At 43.0% G+C, this 24,239-nt stretch overlaps 2 protein-coding genes across 2 annotated transcripts; both read left to right on the top strand.

The window, feature by feature from the left end:
* Window positions 1–124: 124 nt before the first annotated feature.
* si:ch211-132f19.7 (adenylate cyclase type 8) lies at window positions 125–16,107 on the top strand. Its single transcript, XM_012836640.3, has 18 exons — window positions 125–1,787; window positions 2,122–3,057; window positions 3,873–4,022; window positions 4,728–4,858; window positions 4,966–5,077; window positions 6,069–6,196; window positions 7,150–7,308; window positions 7,686–7,917; window positions 10,189–10,377; window positions 10,719–10,819; window positions 11,503–11,704; window positions 12,248–12,346; window positions 13,123–13,295; window positions 13,400–13,481; window positions 13,669–13,827; window positions 14,312–14,458; window positions 14,716–14,808; window positions 15,032–16,107. Exons 2-18 carry the CDS (start codon window positions 2,167–2,169, stop codon window positions 15,182–15,184), a joined length of 3,201 nt encoding a protein of 1,066 aa, XP_012692094.3. The 5' UTR covers window positions 125–1,787; window positions 2,122–2,166; the 3' UTR covers window positions 15,185–16,107.
* An 81-nt stretch (window positions 16,108–16,188) lies between these two features.
* Window positions 16,189–17,067, top strand: LOC122133494 (adenylate cyclase type 8). Its single transcript, XM_042709813.1, has 2 exons — window positions 16,189–16,643; window positions 16,920–17,067. Exons 1-2 carry the CDS (start codon window positions 16,453–16,455, stop codon window positions 17,065–17,067), a joined length of 339 nt encoding a protein of 112 aa, XP_042565747.1. The 5' UTR covers window positions 16,189–16,452.
* The last annotated feature ends 7,172 nt before the right edge of the window (window positions 17,068–24,239 follow it).

The following is a 24,239-nucleotide window of genomic DNA, read 5'->3' on the forward strand; positions in this document are numbered from 1 at the left end:
GTTGTGTTCTTAATGTGAGAGGCATGAAGTGTCCCAGTCTTTTTAAAGATTGCCCCGAAAAGCCAAATGCAAAATGAAAAGGCTGTTATTATCTTAAAACAAAAGGCTTACACATTTACATTGTGCTAGTACCATGAGTCCACAGCATGACAGTGCCTTGACGGATCTATCCTGTTTCGCATGATGCTTGAGGAGCTATACTGCATGTTCCACAGGGATTTTTTAAATAATAATGTGACCAATGTATCAGTAGCGGGTATGTGTTGGGTCATTCCTTGCTCTGACTGGAGTCCTGGCTTCTGGGAAATGCTTCCTTGAGTGTCAGATTGGCAGTGTTTTGGATACTCAGCACTCCTCTGTTGGCTCCATTGCCACTTGGCAAGCTCAGTGAAGGCAGCTAAACCGTCAGAGCCAACAAAGATGCCTACCAACCGATTGTAGGACAGCAAGACCTTGGTGTACAGTATGAACTTTGTTCTGTAAAGCACCTTGAGACATACATGATTGTGATTGGTGATGTTTAAATGAATAAAATCGAATCTAATTGGAAATTAAGCGGGGAGGAGATCCCCACCCCTATTTCAAAGACTTATGAAAACATGCAAGTACTCATTTTATTATCAGTATCAGGACTACATGAGTATCAACCTCATAACTTTGGTCTTTTGAGAACCTTGCTCTACCAGTTTAGCCTCAAGACCAAAAATAAAAATATGTTACCCTTGCAAACATAGCACAGCACAGCTTGTTGTTTATTTGTTTTGTTTTTTTTCAGCTGCGTGCTTGATCCTCCTTTACCTCAGACTCCTGATAATACAGATGCTGTGGTTAAGTTGCTGGAAGACAGGAAACTGACTTCTGTTCCGCAGGAGGGTCAGCGGCTGGCTAATCACATCATTCCCAGTCAACGCCCTCGATCCTCTGCCATTGCCATGGTAACCTCGATGCTCCAAAAGTGAGAGATCAAGGTGTTTCCAGAGTTGAGTGACCATCAGCTCACAACTTTCCAGAAGGGAGCTCTCATTACGCTAATAGTCAAGCATCAAAACACAAAAAAAAATATTGGAACATCTTGACATCATGCTACCGTTTGTTTATAAATGACACACACCTGGGTTTACCCTTGATGCCCTTATTCGCCTGTGGGTAATCCCCTACAGATAAGTCAACCCTCTGTGTCTATTTAGAGCTCATTGGGAAGCGAGGCATGCAAGACTCATTTTCATGGGACGCATTTGCTTCTCGTGTGCGTTTTGTGACCGTCTTCATCTTTCGCTCTGTGGGGGGGGGTAAGGGGACCAATACTTTGGATTAGCCCTTGACAGATTGCAATTCATCCACCGCAGAGACAAAAAAGGGTGAAGAGGAGCTTTTCCGGAGCCATCTGGCTAAGGGGCCGGCATGAGGAGCTTTGGTGCAGTACGGCTCAAGGGAGTTTACTGCACAATCTGCCAAAGTGGTTGCCTGACTTTCTGCCTGAAATGTGGAACTTGTTCCCAGTTGAGATTCTTGTGAAAGTGATGTGATGATGAGAGCTCTTAGGACTCAAGACTGGGTCTAAAGTTTGCCTTGGAAGAATAATCTTTCACTTGTTTACATGGAAATACTGTGGAGGACACAGGACATGGATTTTGGCATATAGAGATTTGCTGAGGGAAATGATTGTTTTCTATACTGTACTCTTTAACCATGTCGCTGAGAGCACAGTTCACGTTATTCTTGGAGTGTTGCACCAGGAAAAGAAAGGGTTCATGGATGCTCCTTTGCCCAACAAGTTTATATCAATGGTAAGTGCTCTAAATAGATGGGTTAGCCATCTCAGTGGCTCTTTAATGTCTATTTAAACGTCTATGTTAAGGTTTAAGGTTGTTTTCCCCATCTAAGCTGTTGGATAGCAACACTTTTATTTTAACCAAATATCATGGGGTAAACTTTGAATAGCTTGAACCTTGATGTAACTTCATTACATTCCTGATATGATGAAAAATTATCCAAATTACATCAATAGATATGGATCTTTATAGTAAAAAATCAATGTGTACAAGTCTGATAATATCTCACCCATGTAAACACTGTCATGCATCTAGGCTCTTTGGATGCTGACCTGATTTGTGTACACAGAGCTCGTGACCAGCCCTGCTCTTTGAGCTCAGGTGAGGTTTCACCATGACATCCGGCGATGAAGTCCGCAGCTCCGCAGATGTGATGCTGCAACCCCCTCCCCCCCAGCAGCCCACCATAAAGACGCCAAGCCACAAGCGCAAGCAGCTGAAATGGCAAAACGCTGTGAGCAAAATTATCGACCAGCACGATCTGGCTCAGACGGGCGACCTGCCAGCCACGCGCAAGATTGTCGTCAGCGACGCCTGCATCGAAGACATCAACCGGCAGATCCGCAACAAGCTGGCACGCGGTGGGGGCGTCTACAAGCGCCGTTCCTCGGCCGCCCGCGTCAACCCGGCGCGGGACCGCAGCTCCACGGGCACGCAGAAGAGCATGGACGGCATCAGCGACGCCGACTTCTTCGTCAGCTGGGGCTCGATGGTGCGCGGCGTCTACCTGCCCGTGCTCCACCACACCTTCAAGTCACAGGACCTGGAGAAGCTCTATCAGCAGTACTCCTCGGACCAGCGCCGCACCTCACTGGTGGTCACCAACATCATCGACATAGTCACCAAGCTCAACATCATCGTCATCTACCTGGCCGTGGCTCCCGAGATGGTGGACTCGCTCCAAGGCTGGCTGGCAGGTCTCTTCATGGGCCTGGGCGCCTTGCTCTGCATCCTGGTGCTCATCTGCAAGGGCAACATGTCACCGGCGTACCTGCGCTACGCAGGAATGGCTAGCTGGTTGTCTCAGACTGTACAGGTGCTGGGAGGCTTGGTGTATGGGCTGGAGAAGGACCAGTCGTGGTATGTGCTATTCATTCTGTTTGCCACCTACACCCTCCTCCCTTTGCCCCTGCTCTGGTCCATATGCACTGGATGCCTCACCTCCACCCTACACCTCCTGGTGGAGACCATACAGAACTATAATGACGATGCCATAGTAAGGAAGGTGAGATTGACTGTTCACAATTCAGACAGACCACACGTATGAACTGTGTACCTCAGTTCTCTCTGCAGATTAGAATAGGAGTGCTACAAAACAGTGATTCGGTGATTGATTTGTTTATTCCTGTTTTACTTGAGGCAGTTATATCTTGGCATGGAGGGCTTCATTCCTGGGTCTATACACTGTATGTGTGTCAGTCAGTTAATCGCATGCACTGGAGTGAAGCCAAGGTTAGACCTGGCAAAAAAAATGGCTGTCATGGCTCAGTTGGTGCTGAAGACGAGCAGGTTCACACTCCCTCTATTATAGTTGTGGTTCTGGTCAGAGAGGCTGTGTACCAAACAAGCTCTGCTTCCCAAGCATTGCCCCCAAGGCAATTGCCAGGTCATTGTCCTCTTTGGCATCTCCACAGTTATGTGAATGCCTTGACACTTGAACCAACAATTAGGGGAACTATCAAATAGCTTGTTCACTGACCTAATGCCTAAGTGGAATTAGAAAAATGCACTTGCTGAGACCAAATGTTACCTTACTTGCATGCTGACTTGGAATTTGTTCATGTGTACTGTATGATATTTTGACATGGTTAGTGAGATATTATCAATGCAGATGAAAATGAACAGACCTGGATGCAAAGTGAAGCCTACATCATGAATTCTGTCTGCCCTGAAATAAGCCTTTTAACTGACAAATAGGATGTTTAAAAAATTGAGTGACTGAGTGAATAAGATTGTTAAAGAGTTGTATATTCTGAAAATGAAAATTGTGTTCAAATGAAGGTGAACTCAGACACTGATAGACTTTACGGGGTGTTTCAGGTGCTGTCGAAGGGGCTGCTGTACATGGGCATGAACACAGCAGGCCTATTCATACACTACCTCTCAGACCGGGCCCAACGGCAAGCCTTCCTGGAGACCCGGCGCTGCATCGAGGGCCGGGTGAAGCTGGAGAGGGAGAACCACAGACAGGTAAGGCCATGGAGTGCTGCTCACATCTGTTAATGGATGCGTAATCAGTTTGATAAAAAGCACACTAACAGGACAGGTAACAGGAACAGAGGACAGCAGGAGTCTGAAGAGAGGACATGATGAATCCAAGAAGAGTGACTGTGGTGAGAGTTGTCACCTCACCCAGCACCAAACCCATGTCTCCAGGCAATAACTCTGTACCCTGACTGCAATGCCATAGAGCCAAACACATTAGTATGGCAGTAGGCAATACCTCTGTACCCTAACTGCAATGCCATAGAGCCAAACACATTAGTATGGCAGTCAGAGCACATCCTCAACCGTTGTGGTGGTATTCCATAACAGAGACCCAAAACGAGGTGTGGTTAAACAAAGTAGTTGTGGAAAAGACCAACAGATAAATCAGAGGGAATACATTTAGTAAATCAGCTGATAGCTTAGACCTCAGGAAATTAGCTTTTCAAAAGACCTGCCTATCCTTTAATTCGGAGTAAAGTGAATTGTTTTTGATAGCAGCTGCAAGCTGTTTTGACAAAGTCATTTTAAAGTTTGTGGGAGCGTGTTTTTGTAATCAAGCTTTTATGTTCAAACACATGATGTCCAGCAAGGGATACATTGGTTGCCCGATACTTTTGTCAGTTACTGAAATTTTCGAACTCAATGTGACTCAACAGTGACTGTTCTGTTGCCGTCTGCTCTCTGCAGGAGAGTTTAGTCATGTCCATCCTGCCTCGCTTTATTGCCTTGGAGATGATCGCTGACATGAGCACTTTGGACGATGACCTGCTGTCTCAGCAGTTCCACAAGATCTACATCCACCACTACACAGACGTCAGGTACCTTAAACCTTACTTTAAATCCTTCAGCGCTCGTCATGACCATGGGAGGTCTCATGTGTATGTAGTACTTGACCTGCTGTGTATGCCTTTTGTTTTTGTCTCAGTATCCTGTTTGCTGATATACAGGGCTTCACCACACTGTCAATGACCATGTCTGCCCAGGACTTGGTGCGGACACTCAATGAGCTGTTCGGCCGCTTCGATCATCATGCAGAGGTACGAAAACGCAGAAGCAGAAATTGCAGAAAGTGCTGTTTGCAAATATCACTCCCATCTCAGTCATCAGATTGCCAAATATCACACACCCATCTCAGTCATCAGATTGCCAAATATCACACACCCATCTCAGTCATCAGATTGCCGAATATAACCTTCGTATTTTAGTCATCAGATTGCCAATACCGAGCACTGATACAAGTACTTAATAATTTGCCTACGCTGGTGTTCTATTACTTTCTCTGTTTTCAGTGGGCAAATCTGATTGGGAAGCAAAAAATGACAAAACACCCCCTGACCACAGACTTGAGCTTAATGTAATGTTGACATGATGTGGTATCGGTGTGTGGTATCAAAGCAGTTTGATAAGCGCGAGTACGATGAGTACTATGAGTACGAGTACAACACAAATGCATTGACAAGCTTACAGGTTGAAGATGCAGTATGGAGGATTTAGGGTGATCTACTAGCAGAAATGGATTACAGTATTTATAATTATATTTTCATTAGTGTATGTATACCTGTAACTAGGAATCATTATCTTAGAAAGAGTCCTGCGTATCTATATAGAGAGCGGGTCCTCCTCCACGGAGTCCGCCATGTTGCTTCGCCATGTTTGTACAGTAGCCCAGAATGGACAAACTGCCTTTTTATGGCACCTGACGGCCACAGTAGCTTCTCCTACACACTTGGAAAGGGAGAGTTGGTTGTAATCTGCGGCCCTCACCACTAGATGCCACTAAATCCCACATACTGTACCTTTAATAGATTGGAAAATGATTGGCTTACAGGTTAATATACTGTTCTTAAGAGCCAAAGAGTTTTGTCTCCAAAGGAAACGTAACCAAGCCATTCTTGAGTGAATAGTGAACTTGCATGGTCATTTAGCTCAATAGGTATAACAATAACTGTAAGTAAGTAAGTAAAATATAGGATATTCCTGTAAGTACCCTAAACTGATTCCTTATGGTGCTCTTAACTGGTTTGTCAGGAGCATCACTGCATGAGAATAAAGATCCTGGGGGACTGCTACTACTGTGTGTCTGGGGTCCCTGAGCCCCAGCGTGCCCACGCCCGCTGCTGCGTGGAGATGGGCCTGGCTATGATCAATACCATAAGGTGGGTCTTGGGCCTCTGCTCCAGGGGCAGATTGAGCCGGCTATCATCAAGGTTATTTTGAAGTTCTCATAATAGCATTAAGAGCCCAGGATGAATGCAATTGCTTGCAGGCCACTGAGGTTTTTTTTTTTTTTTTTAAATCTAATCTAAATCCAATTTGGTTTTGCCATAGCTCCACAGTATGAGAACTGAACATCATCAAACCAAAGAAAATAATCTGAACCTGAACAGTAATCTGCAATTTGTTGAATAACACCTTAGTGAAATCAATTGATGAATGGTACGGTTTTACTTTCTGAAACTAGAATTTTACATCTCTGCTGAACACAATGGCTCTCTTCCTGTGTGTCTGCCTGTGGGTTGTTACACCAAGTTTCTGCTTCTGGTCAGGGCACACCACAGTCCTGTAGCACAGCAAGGGAAGCGCTGTGGAGGCAGCAGAAGTCTCCACTTCTCCTTTTTAAAAGCAAAGCAGAGATTTTACAGAAGTGTTTGAGTTCACCGCACCGCCTATTGCAAAAAGAGTCCTTTGCTTTGACACAACCAGAACTTCCCTCTAAACTGGTTTAATCAATCAACTACACTGTGTTGTTATTCAAAAAATATTGTTTATATTGAGCAGTTTAAGGCAAATCCATCTATTAGATGTATAAGATTTAAATAAATGCATTTTGACCTTGTTGCTATCTTTATAAAGAGGGCATGACGGATTCATTCACTGACATGAGTGATTCTACGCACCATAAGACTTCCAATAATAGCTGAGTGTCCATTAATTGTTGGCCGCTCATAAGACCACAGTAGAATGTTTAATTCCATTAACTCAGATCTCATTGAAAAGCATACACTTCCCATGGTTCTGTGTGTTGTTAATCAGTAGAAGCAGCAAATAAATGCATGACAATTGACTGGAGGTTTTATAGTGAATGACTCGGTCTCTCTGAACCTCTCAGGTATGTACGCAGGGAGCTAAAGCACAACGTGGACATGCGCATCGGCATCCACTCAGGCTCCGTGCTCTGTGGCGTCCTGGGCCTGCAGAAGTGGCAGTTTGACGTGTGGTCCTGGGACGTGGACGTGGCTAACATGCTGGAGGCAGGGGGGGTACCTGGGTAAGTGATACTGGAGCTCAACTAGAGAGCCAGGTGCCAACCTTAGCGATGCGTATAGAGTGCACCTGCTGATGTACAGTAAGGGCGGCTGGGGTTGGTGGTAGATATACATCCATTGATCACTCAGGGCTACATATACATTTTCCCCTAATTGTCATATTTACAGTAACTTCAATGTCAACAGGGCCCTTGTTGAAAGATCTATAAAACTCAAATATGAAAAGGAGAGTTTCTCATTCATATGAAGTTATATCTTCATTTTCTCTTTTAACGTCTACTAGAAGATTGCTGCTTCTCGTGTCTTTTCTTGGTTCTGCTCGTGTAGAGGAATGGAAATGGCATGGCATGGTGAGCTAATCTTTCTGTCATTTCCTTAGGAGAGTTCACATCTCACGGTCAACCCTGGACTGTCTGGGCGGGGTGTACGAGACAGAGAAAGGGCATGGCTACCAAAGAAATGAGTTCCTTCGCAAGCACAAGATTGACACCTTCCTCATCCGCCACACCCCGAAGGAAGACGTAGAGCCGCCCAAAGTCCGCCGCGCAAGCCGAGACGACACTTCCTGGAGTGCCGAGTTGCCCTTTGACAACATAATCGGCATAAATTGCGTGAGTCCTCTGAACAATATAACACCAGTTCAGTATAACTGGATTGAATTCGATTGGGAGCAACTCGATTAGATAAGAATTAGATAATGTCACAAAGTTGAAATACATTATATTATTATTATTATTTTAATAATTTAAACATTATTATAATAAATAATTCCACAAAGGCTCAGTGAAATCTCCCATGTAGAGGTGAAACCTTTAAGCATAACCTTACTCTGGAGGAGGGGACCATCCTTCAAAAAGTATAGAAAACACAAAAAAATGATCAATAGAAGACACCATTAAGAGGCCATAGTGATGGTGAGGCTCTATCACCTGCAGTGTTGCACATCTTGTATAGAAAATCCCAACAGTGATCCAGGCGACCCTCCTGCAGGATACGATGCTTGTCCTAATGTGATGTGCCTAACTCTGATTGGTCTCTGAGGTGGCCTGGGTAAAGTGGGCTCTTGACCTGCGAATTGGTATACACTCACTTTATCCACAATAGATTAGTTAACACTTGGAAAATGGGCAGATCTTTTAAAAGCAAATCATAGCATATGCAACGCAGCAAGATTATCTTAATGTATATAAGGTAAAGATCCAGTATTTAGTAGACACTTACGACTTAAAGCCACTTACATAGACATCCTGCAGTGACCAAGGGTCGTATATAAAACTGCTTAATGTGGTATATTACAGGACATGAGTCACATTAGTTAAAAAAGCATTATGGTGAAACTAATGATAAAATGCATGATGCCCAGCTGGCACTGATACAAGCTTGCTAACATGCTAACTGGCATCTTATGGCAATATTGTTGGCGATGTTATGCTGTGAAGGCTTTTCTTATATTTTTGTGGGATATTTCAACCCAAACCGCAGAACTGCTACAACTGCTGCAGAACCTGGATTGCTAGTAGTCCTTCACCAGATGATATCAAAAGTAGTTGCTCATAAAAACAAACGTCAAGAAGTGGCAAATTGTTGCATAGAGTGGCTTAAGTATAACTTGCAGTCCCTTAAAAAAATCTCAATCACCTCAGTCATGTGCTGCTCTTGATGTTTATATGTACACTGGAAATAACAACCCAACAAAAACATAATTCTAATATAAACATTCTACTTTTGCCCTCACTACCATTTAAGTGACCAAAAAAAGATGATATAAGTTGAAGATTGGACACTACAGAATGTGAATCTATTTGTTGCCAGTTGTATGATATATATATATATATATATATATATATATATAGATTAAAAAAAATTTACTAATTAATCGCACATTTTGAAATTAATTAATCGCGATTAATCGCGATTAATCGCGATTAAAAGTTTGTTTTTCTTCTTAAGACTAAATCTTATAAATTAACGAGTAATCACTTCATACAGCGTGAATTTTAGACACTGTTGTTTAATTTTTTTTATTTTATTTTTTTTAAACACAATGGTGCCCCTCGACGGTAAATCGCAAGATCGTTAATGTGCTTTGCATTAAGGTGATAACTTAAAGACGAGCTGCTTCTGTGATAGCTAAATTCAGCTTGACAAATGCTACATACAACTTCAGTTTTGTCGATTGTTCCGTCATTTTGGCTCTTAAACAGAGACTTTCCGCCCAACAATCCCTCAGCTCTCTCCATCTTCAACTACCACACAGTGGTTCTCAAACTTTTTCTGTCATTCCCCACTTTGAACAAGGGGGGCTTTTCAAGCCCTACCTGTCCCTCATCACTCCCATAAAATGGTAGGCCAAGCTTAAAATTGTCAATTATTGAAATAACCTCAAGTAAAAACAAATAGCATCTTATTTAGGTCAGCAAATGTATATTACTTGGAGTGATTTAATGTTTCATGTTGTAGTGTATTGTTGCTATTGACACGCACACATGGACGGATTATGAAACCATTGGTCAGGACGTGTAACAAAATACACCGCTTCCAACCACAAATAAGAGATACATTTAAGCCACTTCTGATATTAACAAATACAAAGTCTAAAAACAATTGACAGCAAGCAAAGTTAATAACAGCGACTAATCGCGATTAATTAATTTCAAAATGTGCGATTAATTAGTTAATTATTTTTTATCTATTGACAGCCCTAGTTAAAATATTTTATCGCGTTAATCGCGGCCGCATTAATCGCATAGATTAAAGCGTTAACGCTGACAGCCCTAATATATATATATATATATATATACTCTATACTACTACTTTTTAGTGAAACATCATAAAATGTTGGCTCGTTTTATTTTACACGATGCTGTGCTTATGTCTTGTAGCTCTTGGCCACATTCACCAACGGCTCGTTGGTGCAGCTGCCGAGTCAGATCTCAGTGGGATACTCTCACTCTCGTGAGATCAACAAGCGCATCAAGCAAGCCATCGAGGTGCGCAGCAGCGAGCTCATGAGGAAGGAGCACATCACGCCGTTCACCCTCGTCTTCAAAGATGGACACATTGAGGGCAAGGTACAATCAACACGCAGTTATTTAAGGGAAACATCAGGGGATTTTCAACAATTCTATCATCCTAAAGAATTGGTAGCACAAGAACATTTAACTGAACTCAATACTTCCATATTTTGAAGGTTACTGACATTCCAAAGAACAGGTTGAACAACATCATTGAACAAAATTCAATACTCGTTCCCAAGCTGTATAATTCCAAAAATAAGGATCACCCTCAAAATTTGACATTGGTGGAGTGGTGTGTAACTTCCTTAAAATGTTTAGCAAGTAGGCCTGGTTGAACATTTTATGCTCTGAGCTTAAAGGTGTATGCCTTATTATCCCTCCATGTTCTCTCCCAGTTTTCCCAAATGAGGGACGAGATGTTCAAGTCCAATCTGGTGTGCTCCTTCATCCTGCTCCTCTTCATCATGGCCGTGCAGCTGCTCATCCCAGCGCCTCAGTGAGTGAACACCGGCACTCAACTACTCCACAGCCTCTCAGATAATACTCACACTTTTTCTCTCCGTTTCTCTCTGTCTTTCAAATGTTCTCTTGCTCTCTCCTTCGCGTGTCACAACTGGCTACATACCCACCTGTCAGCGAGTAAACACCAGCACTCAGCTCCTCGCCAGCCAACACACGCTTTCCCTTTCTCTCTGTTCTCTCCATCTTTCAAACACTCTCTTTCTTATGCTATGACTGACTACATCCCCACATGTTAGTGAGTAATCGCCAGCAGTCAGCAGGCCCCCAAGATGATACAAACACTCTCTTTTATACTTTTTCTGTTTCTCTCCATCGCCTCTATGTCTTTCTCCATTTCTTTCTCTCCGTCTCGTGTGTCATGACTGGCCACCCCTCTGAGTCACCCCCAGCACTCTGCTCCTCCACAGCCATGACTCTGAGACAACACAATACAGCCCTCACAGCCATGCATACCACCATCTCCATCATGGATATTCTCTCCCTCTCTCTCTGTGTGTCTCTGTGTGTCTGTCTCTCTCACATCTGCTTTGACTTTATTTCTGACTTTTTACCCTCATTACTTATTTGTGTTCTTTGGCTCTAGTTATTAATGATTAAAGGGACATTTTATATCTGTCTCTCTCTCTTCATCTCTCTCTCTCTCTCTCTCTTTCTCAGAATCCGTCCAATGATAGTGCAGTTCTCCCTGTTCCTGCTGGCGTACGCTCTGCTGCTGGTGGTGACGCTGGCCGAGGAGTTCAAGCAGTCCCCTCCCGCCCTGCAGAACCTGTGCTGCTGGATCCAGGAGACCAAGAGCGTCCGCAACCTCCTCACCCTCACCGCCATCGCCATCAACTTTGGAGTGGCCTCCTCGGATATCGTACGTGAAACAGAGGGACTTCCCTCATCATCCAACCAATACATTACATGTTATTAATCATACTGAATCGATAGATTATCACCGACAAATAAGAATATATATATACCGTATATATATATATCAGAATGTTATTATGCATACTGTATCACATGCAAAATGCTAATATTGTTAAGTGTTCGTAGGACTATTCCAGTGTACAGTAGTAGTTATATATTTCAGTGAGAGAAATGTTGTTTGAGTCTGACTTAAAACAAATTTGTCTGTGGCCACCTCGGACATCGTACATGAAATAGTGGGACTTCCCTGATCTTCCAAACAACAAATGACATGTTGCATAACAACATGTTGTTTTTGTCTAACTGAAGCACATTTGTCTTTATTACCCAGTGTGGAATGAAGTGCTATGGCATAAAAATGTATTAGTTGATTGATTAACATTATGTAATCATATATCATTCATATGTGAGTAAGTACCCTTTGTTGACACAGATATTAGTTTGGTGAACGAAGTTTAAGTCTTATCCTTGGACTCTTCTCCTGCAGTTATGGTGTAACCTCATGGAGACAGAGGGTGAGGCGGACAACACAAACTCCCAGGAGGTGCCAGTTGATGGCCTTTTAAACATCTGCACATATCCTGAGGTAAGAGATGAAATCCAACTCTTTAAGGTTACCTCATGTTAAAATGGAAAACATAAAGCTATTGAAAAAAAATACTTTAACATCATAGACATTGGTATACTTTATGCGTATCTTACCTTTTTGTAACATTGAAGGTCCTTCTACTTATATACAAAGCCCTTAATGGGCTAGGACCAAGTTACTTTGCAAACTCCCTTGTCAAATACTTGCCTTCAAGAACACTGCGATCATCTAATGCTGGTTTATTGGAGGTTCCCAGCAACAGCAGTAAGAAAATCGGGGACACAGCCTTTGTCAATTACGCCCCAAAGCTATGGAACACACTGCCTATAGATATCAGGGAAGCCAGTTCGCTAAACATTTTAAAAAGAAAACTAAAAACGTATCTCTTCACCTTAGCCTTTAACTAGCTACGACTTTTATTTTCTATCCTACGTATGTCATGCATTTTATTTATTTTATTTTTTATCTTAAATCTTTATGGACTCTATCCTAGTTTTTATGTTTTATGTTTATTTGATGTCTATTTTTATGTGGATCACTGTGCATGTAATTTCTTTGTGCATGTAATATCTTTGCTGTTAAGCACTTTAAGCTGCATTGTTTTGTATGAAAGGTACTATACAAATACATTTTATTATTATTATTATTATTATTGATGTAAATTCTGGATATGACCTCTATTTGTGATTTTGAATATAATCTACATATAGTAAAATTGAAGTGCTCACAGCATACACAAATGGTCACTAAAGTCACTGTCACTTCCCTTGTAGTACTTCGTACTTAGCGGTGTCCTCGCCATGGTAACGTGTGCCGTCTTTCTGAGGCTAAGCTGCTTGCTGAAGCTAGTGGTGCTGCTGATGGTCATCGCTGTCTACACGTACCTCATAGAAGTGACACTGCACCTGCTCTTCATCCGCCATCACCACAACGGCCAACTCCAGAGGTACGGCTCCGCTGACTGTCTAACGCAGAAATGTCATGTCATATAGCATACATTTTTATGTGTAGACCTCAGGTGGATTAAAGGCTATTTAATCATTTCCCCAGATCCCAGTACCTCAGAAGACAGGGTATTTCCGTGTTACTGGTGACCATGTTTGTGATCGCTGTTCTCTATAACAGCCGAAAGGTAGGCCCATAAATACAGTAACACCAATATGTATTTGCTGTGATGAATATAATATAGCGTTCGAACAGTTGTAGTGCAACACAAATAATGACAGTGTAAAACTGCAGATTATATTTCTTTTACTTTTTACAGTTTTTGGTAAACATGATCTCATTCTCAACATCTCTCAACCTGCTCTTTTTCCCAGCTGGAGACGACCGCCCGCCTGGACTTCCTGTGGCGACTGCAGGCCCGAAAGGAAGTGGAGGACATGAAGGAGCAGAGGGAGCACAACGAGTGTCTGCTGTACAACATCCTGCCCTCTCATGTGGCACAGCACTTCCTGGCCAGGGATCGCCATAATGAGGTATCCCACCGAAGAACCCAACAAAAAGAACTATTATCATGTACTTTCATACAAAACAATAACAGGTAAATTGATGGCACCTTTATAGGGAATATGTACTCATTCCCACTTCCCACCAGTCACCTACTCTGTGTTGGGCTACAGTGATGGCATACTTATGACTCGGGAACACTCCTCGTGCTCAGGGTTAGAGATGCACCCATACATCTTGACTGACACTATGCACTGAGCCTTGACATGATAACAGCCTGTGCTGAGCTCCCTAGGGAAGAACACTGCTTCAAACAAAGAGAGCATAAAATAACAGAACCATGCCTCATGTGTATGAACATGCAAATAAATATATTTAGGTAGTGCTGTGCTCTGACAGTCAATATGGGACCAGAACTAGACTGGACATTCATATAGTTACATCAATGATTTGGATTTGTCCAATGTAACTGAAAAAGGCCCTGTTTATCTTTTTCTCTCTCTTGTTCTCTAGGACCTGTACTCCCAGTCCTATGAGCGGGTTGGGGTGCTGTTTGCTTCCATCCCAGGGTTCACTGACTATTACGAACAGAAGGAGCTCAACAACCAAGACGTGGAGTGCCTGAGGCTCCTCAACGAAATCATAGCTGACTTTGATGAGGTGAGTGCAAAAGAGCACAGAGAGAGAGGGAGACAGCTTGTACTTGTTCTTCTCTTCTTGTTGTCTTGACAAGCCTTTGCGGTATCAGTGAATTTGTCAGGTTAAATAAAAGGGCAGAAGTACATTTCCTCAAAGATTGCCATTGTTTATCGGATGTAAAATGATTGCGTGACCACATGACTCATGGTAGAATATCAGGATATGAGGGGGAAAATAAGTTTATCTCATCATGTCTATTTTGTCTCTTTCTCTCTTAGTTGCTTGAGGAGTCTTACTTTCAAGACATTGAGAAAATCAAGACTATTGGCAGTTGTTACATGGCTGCCTCTGGGTTGTCTCCCGACAGGCCGGTAAGTTTGTCACTGTCCAACTTAAAAAATGTTAATGTTTCATTTGTTTTTGCAGCCATCTGCGCCCCCCCCCCCCCCACACACACACACACACACACACAGAGGCACACACACACAGAGGCACACACAGGCACCCCTCCCTTAAACAAAACCGACAAGAATGCTTGGGAAGAATTGGAAATCTTGCTCCTGTGCCTAATGACTTCATTTTTGTCTCCCCAAGACCAGTACAGATGAGTGGGCACACCTAAGCGAACTAGTGCTATTCTCTCTGGCCATGCAAGAGACGCTGAAAGAGATCAACAAAATCACCACCAACAACTTTCAGCTTCGCATTGGTGTGTATGCCAGCAGTACTGAGGCATATTTGATTTGATTTCTCAAAACCACTACCTTATTATAGACGCTTGGAATACTGTGGCTGTTTAAATGGAGGCTGATTCTCTTGATTTGTATTTTCCTTCATTATGCCCCAGAACACGAACCTGGCACTGCCAGCTCACATTCAGTAAATACTTTTTTTTTGTGGTTTGGAAACATTCAGTTTTGGGTTAGGGGTATAGCTAGCTAAAGATGCTCACAGTGCAATGTGAGGCTAAATAGATACCGTAAATCAAAATGAACAAACTTGGCAAGATGAGCAACACCATCTTTCACCTAATGAAAGGCCTTTCGTGACATTCAGCTGTTTTGCATGACTCATTTCATATAATATTGACCCACCTGAAATATAATCATGGTAACAGGCCACTGCACTGGAAGCAGAGTAATAGTCTTATTTGGGACATCAATCCAGACAGATTGAATTAACAGAAGCTGTTTCACTGCTTGCCTGTGTGCTCCTACGACATACCCTTGGGAGTCTGTCACTGGTTTGCTATTCTGGTCCTCATGCCCAACAGGCAAAGTGGAAACTAATAGGTTTAACCAGGGGCATCAATCCAGGGTGATTGGATTTTGAATCAGAAGGCAAATGCCCCAGCACTAGCGCCAGCACCAGCTAAACTTGGTTTGCCCACATCCCACACTGTCAGTTTTATTTTATATTACTTCTGTTGTGTATATTATGTTTAGTTTGTCATGGAATGTCTGTCAGTAGGCACCACCACTAGTGTTGGGTCAAGGTGTAATGACCACACATCTAGATATCTCTGAGTCCGGTCAAATACATTGTCTATTCAGGACGATGTAAATCCAAGACATCACATCCAGTCCTGTGGTGACTAGGCTAGCGCAGTGTTGGCTAGGTATGTTGGGTGTGACCTAGAATCAGGCTCTAGGTCCCTGAGACCTCAAATGGAAAACAGATCTCATATCTCATATTGCTGTTGGCTGTAGCTGTTGTCATTAAAAAACTATTCAGTGGCATATGAAAAGATAAACCTTTTAATTCAGATGATAATTTATGAAGCAGTGGTTCTGTAGCCAGACAAATCTGGCTCAGAGTGGCATCAGAGTTTAGGCCTGATGTAGTATTATTGCAACTGTATAGACACCATATAGGTAGGAAGGTAGTATTACGGTTAGAGGTACTATTTTCTGATAACTGCAACCATTCTTCCCTCATGAACACCAGGTATTGCTCATGGCCCAGCTGTGGCTGGGGTGATTGGTGCCACCAAGCCCCAGTATGACATCTGGGGGATGACTGTGAACCTGGCCAGCCGCATGGACAGCACGGGGGTCAGCGGGCGCATCCAGGTCCCAGAGGGAACCAGCAAGATCCTGGCGGATCGCGGCTTCAAGCGCGAGTTCCGTGGCGACATCTTTGTGAAGGGCGTGAGCGAGAAGCAGGGTGGCGTCCGCACCTACTTCATCAGCAGCCGAGAGCATAGGTCCGATACCATCTTTACTGTCGACATCTACACTCTCCACTCCAATGCAAATATATATATACTATATATATATAACCAACTAACTAAACAGGCAACTAACAATAATGAGAGGGAAAATATGAAAAGCGTCAAAATAAAAAAAATACTTATTGTTATGATTTTTAATGCTGTCTCTGTTGTCGTAAATTTTGTTAGTTTTATTAACATTTCTCACCTTCTGTAAGTGACTTTGGATAAATATATCAGCTGAATGAATTATCATAACTTAAACCTTAGGTCCAGCTACGCGGAACGCCTCACCAGCCGATCGGGCCAGTATGGACGCAACACGCTGTCTGGAGTGGTGTTTTCCCTGGTGCAGGCGCGCAAGAAGGAGGAGCTGAGAGAGGCTAACGGAGGTTTCCATCTACTGGAGGTTTCATAGTATCGGATCTCTCGGGCCATGCTGGGTCCTGCGTGCAAGAGCCACAGACAGTTGACAGAAATACCTCCACAGCAGATCCACTGAGTGAGATTAGGCCCCTGGAGATCTGTGCATCTTTCCCTGCTTAAACATGGAGCCCTCTCGTCCTCAGTGATCAGCTGACCACATTTCCTCACCTTTGACCTCACTGGAAACTCAGTGTTCCTTCAACAAAATGATCTAGACTGATCTGGTTGAAAGAGAGACATTGAAACTGTTTGCTACTTCAGCTGAGGTTTCCAGCCTGCAATGCTGCACATTGGTGTGTTTCTTTTGAGAGACTATTCCATGTTCACTTTTGTAAGATGGGGCAACTTTTATTGATTCAGCATGTAACACCAGATACTTGGCATTTACTGCTTAATGTACTTAAAATGAAGACTTCTGAGGCTCTCATGCTCCCAATTACCTTCCATGATTGACTGCTTGAAATTGAACTAATCTCAACTATTAAACAGCACTGAACAGCATGCCTAAAAGAACATTTTGACTTATATATACCACAAAATAATCAAAAATGTTTTGTTCAACAGCAGATAGGCCTTTTTTCTTATCCCTCGTTCCATGGAAAGTTTGTCTATTTCTGAAAAATTCTGACTGATTCAATGGGAAGATTCTTGCCAGGAAAAATAATGGATATAGGTCTAAGAACAGAGACAAGTCACAGCTGTAGATTTGCTTGTATCTGTATTTGGCCTTCTAAAATGAGAGGATGTGAGGGCATTCTTTAATAGAGAGTCTGAATCATGAGTCTGAGTCATGAGATTGCATAAGAAGAATTAGCAAAATCACCAGCAATTATCAGTGAAGAGTAGTCATTACTCAACACTCAGGTACCTTATTATGACCACACAAGTGTACAGATAATGAATCTCTTTTTCCTCAATTCATGATCATAGGCTAGGTATATGAATGGATTTTTTTTGTGACCATCAAACTGGCATGCCATATACTTTAGTGCCCTTCCTCGATTAGACTGTTTATGCACTATTTTTATAAAATGTTTTTTGTATGAATTATTTTAATGGCATAAAGAACTGTCCTCACTTTTATTGTTAAACATAATTCTGATTAAAATGATTATATACCTATCAATTTTTATTTCGTAAAACCTTTTGCTGTTATTGTCATTGTTATGTTTCCGATGAACAAGACCTTTCCGGTCTGGGGTTCAGGACTCAAAAAGCAGACCCAACTGTAGGCCGGACTAGGAATTGGGTTTAAGAAACAGAACTAGTGACGTGTTCTGTCTGTGTATCGATCTCTACTCCTTTTCAGTACACGCACCCAAAAGCGCTGTCCATGGTTCTGAAACAACAGCTAAGCATTAGTCACTCACTCTTAAACAGCAAGGGCAATACATTTAAGCCTCTGGGGTGACAATCGAGCCCGTGGCCCGAAAATTTACTGTGGAAAGTTTACCGTGGCCTGAAAATATTAAGTGGAAAATTCCAAAAATAAACGGTTTATACGTTTTTAAATTCCACGTCACTCTGAGTATACTTTTCGCACCGTCGCCAGATATTTTCCCAAACTGATTTAGAGTATTGACAATTGAGGGAACTGCAGTTATAGGGTTAGATGTATATAATAGCAAGTCATCTGCATAGAGCAGTCGTTCTCAAAGTGTGGTCCGCGGACCACTGGTGGTCCGCCAGAGCCCCCTAGTGGTCCGCGACGGCCACAAGTAAATTATTGCGACATTTCTAACATACAACTCAGAACGAAGAGAACAGAGTCAGTAGTAGCCCAATCTATTAAAGATTATTACACGGCTCTTCAGAATGTTCCAAAAAGTTCCGTTGATTTGAATGGGCCACCCCAACGTTCGCAGGTCCGTAATATCTTGATATCCACTGCTGCGAAAAGATATTGACCGCTGTCATTGGCAACTGAGTTTCTGCTTCTAATTCACACTTTCATATCATTCCGCAAGTAGTCCGGTGTAAGATTTTTGTGAATATTTTAAGTGAAAGACCAAGAGGATAAACAGCAAAGACATATTTTTTCATAGCCTGTTTGGCTCATATTCACTAAGGGTGCCAATAATTGTGGAGGGCACTGTATATGCAGGGGAAGTGCATGATGATCTTCTTTTTTGTCGTTCCCTCCCGACCAACACAACAGGAGAAGCTATTTTTGACTCACTCGACGATTTCATTACACAGAATGACCTGGACTGGACAAGATGCGTTGGCATTTGTACAGACGGTGCAACTGCGATGACTGGAAATCATAGAGGACTAACAGCGCGAGTACGCGCAGTAGCACCATTGGCCACGGCAACACATTGTTGCATTCACAGAGAACAGCTGGCTGTCAAGAGGATGCCCCCGTGTCTCAAGGCAGTACTGGACCAGTCTGTGAAATTGCTTAACACAATCAAAGGCAAAGCTCTGAACTCACGTCTTTTTAATGTGTTGTGTGAAGAAATGGGAAGCGAACATAAAAAACGTCTTTTTCATACTGAAGTTCGCTGGCTGTCGCGTGGGAAAGTCCTCACCCGTTTATTTGAACTGCGCGACGAGGTGATGTTATTCCTTCATCCTAGTGATGAAGTGTATGCACTGCAAGGAAGGTGCACTGCAAGGAAAAGCTGTCACAGTCTTCAATGTCCAGGACAAAATCAAAGCTGCACGCCTCAAGATGGAATTGTGGTGTGGCCGTCTCGATCGCCAGGAATATGACAGTTTTTCGACACTCACAGATTTTCTTCTCACCACCGAAGAGCAGCTGGATGGCGACACTGTTGCAGCCTTCAAGGAACATCTGCAAGGCCTTCACTCGCAGTTGGGAAGATATTTCCCAGAGTTAGATGCAGGCCATGAGTGAATCAGAAGTCCATTCGGAGACAAAGAACACATCAAACGACTTTCAGAGATAAATGTTTGACAGACTTTTGGGTCCATGTCCAACCTGAGCATTCTGAGCTGGCTGGCTTGGCTCTTAAAGTGTTGATGCCGTTTCCAACCACCTACAACTGTGAAGCTGGATTTTCCACACTTGTTGGTCTGAAAACAAAGCAACGCAACCGGATCAACGTGGAGCCAAATATGAGACTGAAACTCTCCAGTCTGGAGCCAGACATCACTCGGCTCATGTCTCAGCAGAAGCAGTGCCATTCTTCCCACTAAGTCAGAGGATGATGGGTGAGTAAGCTGTGCTATATAAAACTTGCTGCAATTTTTCTGATTGTGGGGGACATGGAGCGGTGATGTTCTAAATGGCTTATAACCTGTGTGTGTTTGTTTCCTCGGGTGCAGTGAATGACGGTGGAACGCGGTAACAGTGGGTCTTGCGGACAAGGGGGACCCACATGCAGCGAGCGGCGACAGACCTAGCAGCCGAAAGGGTTGAGAGTCGGAGACGCGCTGCGGCAATCTGGACTTAATAATAATAATAATAATAATAATAATAATTATTATTATTATTATTTGGGACTTGGGAATACCCGCACGACTGGTGGGGGTGTGCTGAGGTTGGATTTAAGTTATTTCTAGAAACTCGTCATATCTCTAACTAGCCTACCGGTACGTAAAAAAGGAGTGCCCACCCGCGAAAATCATGTGCCACTAACAATTGTATGGCGCCAAATCTGGGTAGAAGGCATGTTGTTCCAGGGATATACTATTTAGTTAGATGGTCCGCAAGTTTTTTTATTGGCTAAGTGGTCCTTGGTCTGAAAAAGTTTGAGAAACACTGGCATAGAGGGATAACTTGTGAGTAAGTCCACCTCTCACTATGCCTGGAAACTCATCAGATTGCCTAAGGGCAATGGCTAACGGCTCTATTGCAATGGTGAAGAGGAGGGGGGACAGGCTTGGCGGGTGCCTCTACCCAGGGAAAAATATTCAGACTGCTGACCGTTGGTAACTACTGCGACTAATGGTTGAGCATATAAAAATTTTATCCAGGATATAAAAGCTTCACCAAATCCAAATTGCTTGCGCACAGAAAACAGGTAGTTCCATTCAACTCAATCGAAAGTCTAGCGGCTTGGATTTTAGACAGAATTTTATAATCGCCATTCAGTAAAGAGATAGGGCGATAAGAAGCGCACTGTAGTGGGTCTTTACCTTTTTTAGGGATAAGTGTAATAGCAGCTTGTTGTAGGGTTGGTGGAAGCTCTTCAGACGACAAGGATTCATTAAACATGGCTTGAAGCAGTGGGGATAGTTCAGGTGCAAATTTGTTATAGAAGTCTTAGGTAAAGCCATCTGGCCCAGGTGTTTTATTGCATTTTAAAGATTTAATAGCTTCTAGGATTTCTGTGTTTGAGATATCTCCCCCAAGTGGTGAATTGTGCTTCGAAGGGATAGAGGGGAATGTAAGTTTGTCAAAGAAGCTCTCAATTTTTGGGGAGTTTTCATCCTGTTTTGTTAGTATTGTTTAAAGACATTGTTAATCCCCAAATGGTTGGTCACGATCTCACCATTTTTACCATGAACCTTAGGTATGAGGCGAGAGGAGGCGGATTGGCGGGAGCAATGTTTCTTAAGTAATAAAAAGATGTTTTAGTTATATTTTTGATATGGGTTTCAAACTTGAGATCTGGGTGTCTGGCCTGGTGCTTGGTGTTAAGTGCTAGTGTATTAAAATCTTTCAGCTTTTTCACTAATGATCAATACCTCTGTTTTATCTTGGTTGAGCTGGAGCATATGTTTTCATTAAAAAAGGCTTGGTCTGTGTACTAACAGCTGATGCTGTCAGGTCTGTGCTCTGTCTGTCCAGTGCTTTTACTTTGTATCCCTTTTGTCCTCTTATGTTACTTCTTGTCTGCCATCGTTTACTTCCTGTGTCTAGTCCTTTGTGCTTAATTGTCCCTGCCATGTGCTCCAGTGTTTACCCTTGCCTTGTGTTCCTGTTCTGTGTACCTGTGTCTCCACCCCTCACCTGTTCCCAATTATTAGTCTGTTTTTTATTCTGATTTGTTTCTCCTGTGTTTTGTTAATTCCCCTTGTTTAGTTCACCTGTGTCTTGTTATCTGTTTCCCCCTTTTGGTATTTAAGTTGAGTCTTTCTTGTGTTTCGCGTGGGTTCATAAGTCTGAGTATGGTGAGAGAGTCTGTGTCCTGTTTTCTGTATGCATGCCCATATTCCTTCGCTGCCTTACTTCCATGTTTTGATGTTTTTCGCCCTGCCCGTTTTTGGACTCTTAAGTTGGGGACTTCTGTGTTTTGTTTTTCTGTGCTTTACCGTTTTTGTCCTGAGTTTTGGTCTGCAATTGTGTCCTTCCTGCGAACCCTGACAGATGCAAAATGATTCTACAGTTAAGCAAATATTTGCAATTTATATCAGTCATAGAACAGGATTTTATGCCTACATAAAATGGCAGTATTTAGATGTTGCTTTCACTGTCCAAACCGTTATTAATTAAAAGACATGAAAAATCAGTTGAATAACAGTGTTGTAATGAGATTTTAGCAGTTAAACAATGTTGTTTGCTTGGTATTTCTCAGTGAAATTGAATGGGATTTGATGTACAATAGACAACAACTGGATGTACATTTTACTGAAATAATTAGTTTAATAGCATAATGTGAGGGACCGACCAGTCACCCCCTATTATTTGGGGATGTGGCGACTGGACTTGGTGGTGTAGTGGGGAAGAAGAGTGCAGGTGTTTCCGTACAAAAATATATACCGTATATTTATTAACAAGGGCTCTAAAGCAGTGGTCCCCAACCACCGGGGCACGGCCCGGTACCGGTCCGTGAGGCATTTCCTACCTGGCCGCAAAGAAAGAATAAATTATTTATATAATTTCCGTTGTATAAATTATTAGAGTCTGAAAGGTGTTTTATTTTGAAAAACGACTTATTTCCCCGATGCAACATTCGCCTGTGCCTCTTGACACGTCAAGACGCTTGTCTCGGTCACGTGATACGTTACTCAAAAAAATAAATCCGCAAACTAGCGAAAATGAGTAAGAAACAAACGTCCTTGGAGAGCTTCTTTGCGAAGGGGAAAAGGCCAACTGAGGAGCCAGAAGAAGAGCCTACGACCTCCAAGAAAAAGAAAGCTTCTTTTAACAGACAATACCAGGAGTCATACTTAAAATACGGTTTTATCGCAACAGGTGACTCACGCACCAAGTCCGCTCTGCATACTATGTGGCGACAAGCTAGCAAACGAGGCAGTCCTTTGCATTTCGCCACGGAGGGAGCTTTCACTAAACAGTCATAAGTTAGTTTTTTTTTCTGTCTGTGACATCGCGCCCCCCCGGGAGAGTGTCGCGCCCCCCACTTTGAGAACCACTGCTTTATAGGATAAAGTACAAGTCAGTACAATGGTGAGTTGTATTTTTCATGCACTTAACATTCGTTTTTATGCCGGTCGCGTTATTTTATTTTTGCTGTATTTATCTGCCGGTCCGTGAAAATAATGCCTACATTAAACCGGTCCGTGGTGCAAAAAAGGTTGGGGACCCCTGCGCTAAAGCACCCCAACACATGTGCCCATGAAATAAAACAAACAAACAAATCAATCATACCGGCAGTACTCACAGAAACTCAAGTGCCTGGCACCCTGGGCACCTGCTTGCCCGATTAGGCCCAAATACCGGCACCTTTCTCAAGGCCCAAGCCAGGCCCCAAACTAGGCCCAGGCACTAAGCCCGAAACTAAGTACATATACTAGCCATATAGATAATACATACATACACACACAAGGTACAACACAAGGCACAAAGACAAGGCACACAGACAAGGCACACAGAACCAGGCACACAAAACAAGGCAAACGGTGTCCACACATCTAGACCCAAAACACTTCTCCTCACATCAGGGAAGTGTTTTACCTTCATGCCTCAACCAGTCCTCTTTGGTGCTCTTTACTGCCTCTCTGAAAATATCTCTCTCAGCCAGTCCTCCTCTCATGAAAATGAGGCACAGCCACTTCAGGCTCAATCAGTCCAATTAGTTGCTCTTGGAGCCAACCATTACGCCGGGGGAGTCTCAGGGCCTCATTTACTAACATTGCGACCGCAGCGCAATCTGCGCCTTTGCCAACCCGCATATAGCGCACGGTATATTGCATCGTATTTATCAAACAAGAACCTCATCTGAATGTGTCGACGCCTTACCAGCGTAATCAGCGCCTAACCCCGCCCATTAGTGTTATTTAGCGCGCAGC

The sequence above is a fragment of the Clupea harengus genome, chromosome 14 (assembly GCF_900700415.2).
Source record: "Clupea harengus chromosome 14, Ch_v2.0.2, whole genome shotgun sequence".
In the NCBI taxonomy this organism is placed as follows: domain Eukaryota; kingdom Metazoa; phylum Chordata; class Actinopteri; order Clupeiformes; family Clupeidae; genus Clupea; species Clupea harengus.

Coding starts and splice junctions, on each gene's coding strand:
- si:ch211-132f19.7 (XM_012836640.3), top strand. CDS start 2,167: ATGACATCCGGCGATGAAGTCCGCAGCTCCGCAGATGTGATGCTGCAA. Junction 12,347..13,122: donor ACATCTGCACATATCCTGAG/GTAAGAGATGAA, acceptor CTTCCCTTGTAG/TACTTCGTACTTAGCGGTGT. Junction 13,482..13,668: donor TTCTCTATAACAGCCGAAAG/GTAGGCCCATAA, acceptor TCTTTTTCCCAG/CTGGAGACGACCGCCCGCCT.
- LOC122133494 (XM_042709813.1), top strand. CDS start 16,453: ATGACTGTGAACCTGGCCAGCCGCATGGACAGCACGGGGGTCAGCGGG. Junction 16,644..16,919: donor ATCAGCAGCCGAGAGCATAG/GTCCGATACCAT, acceptor CTTAAACCTTAG/GTCCAGCTACGCGGAACGCC.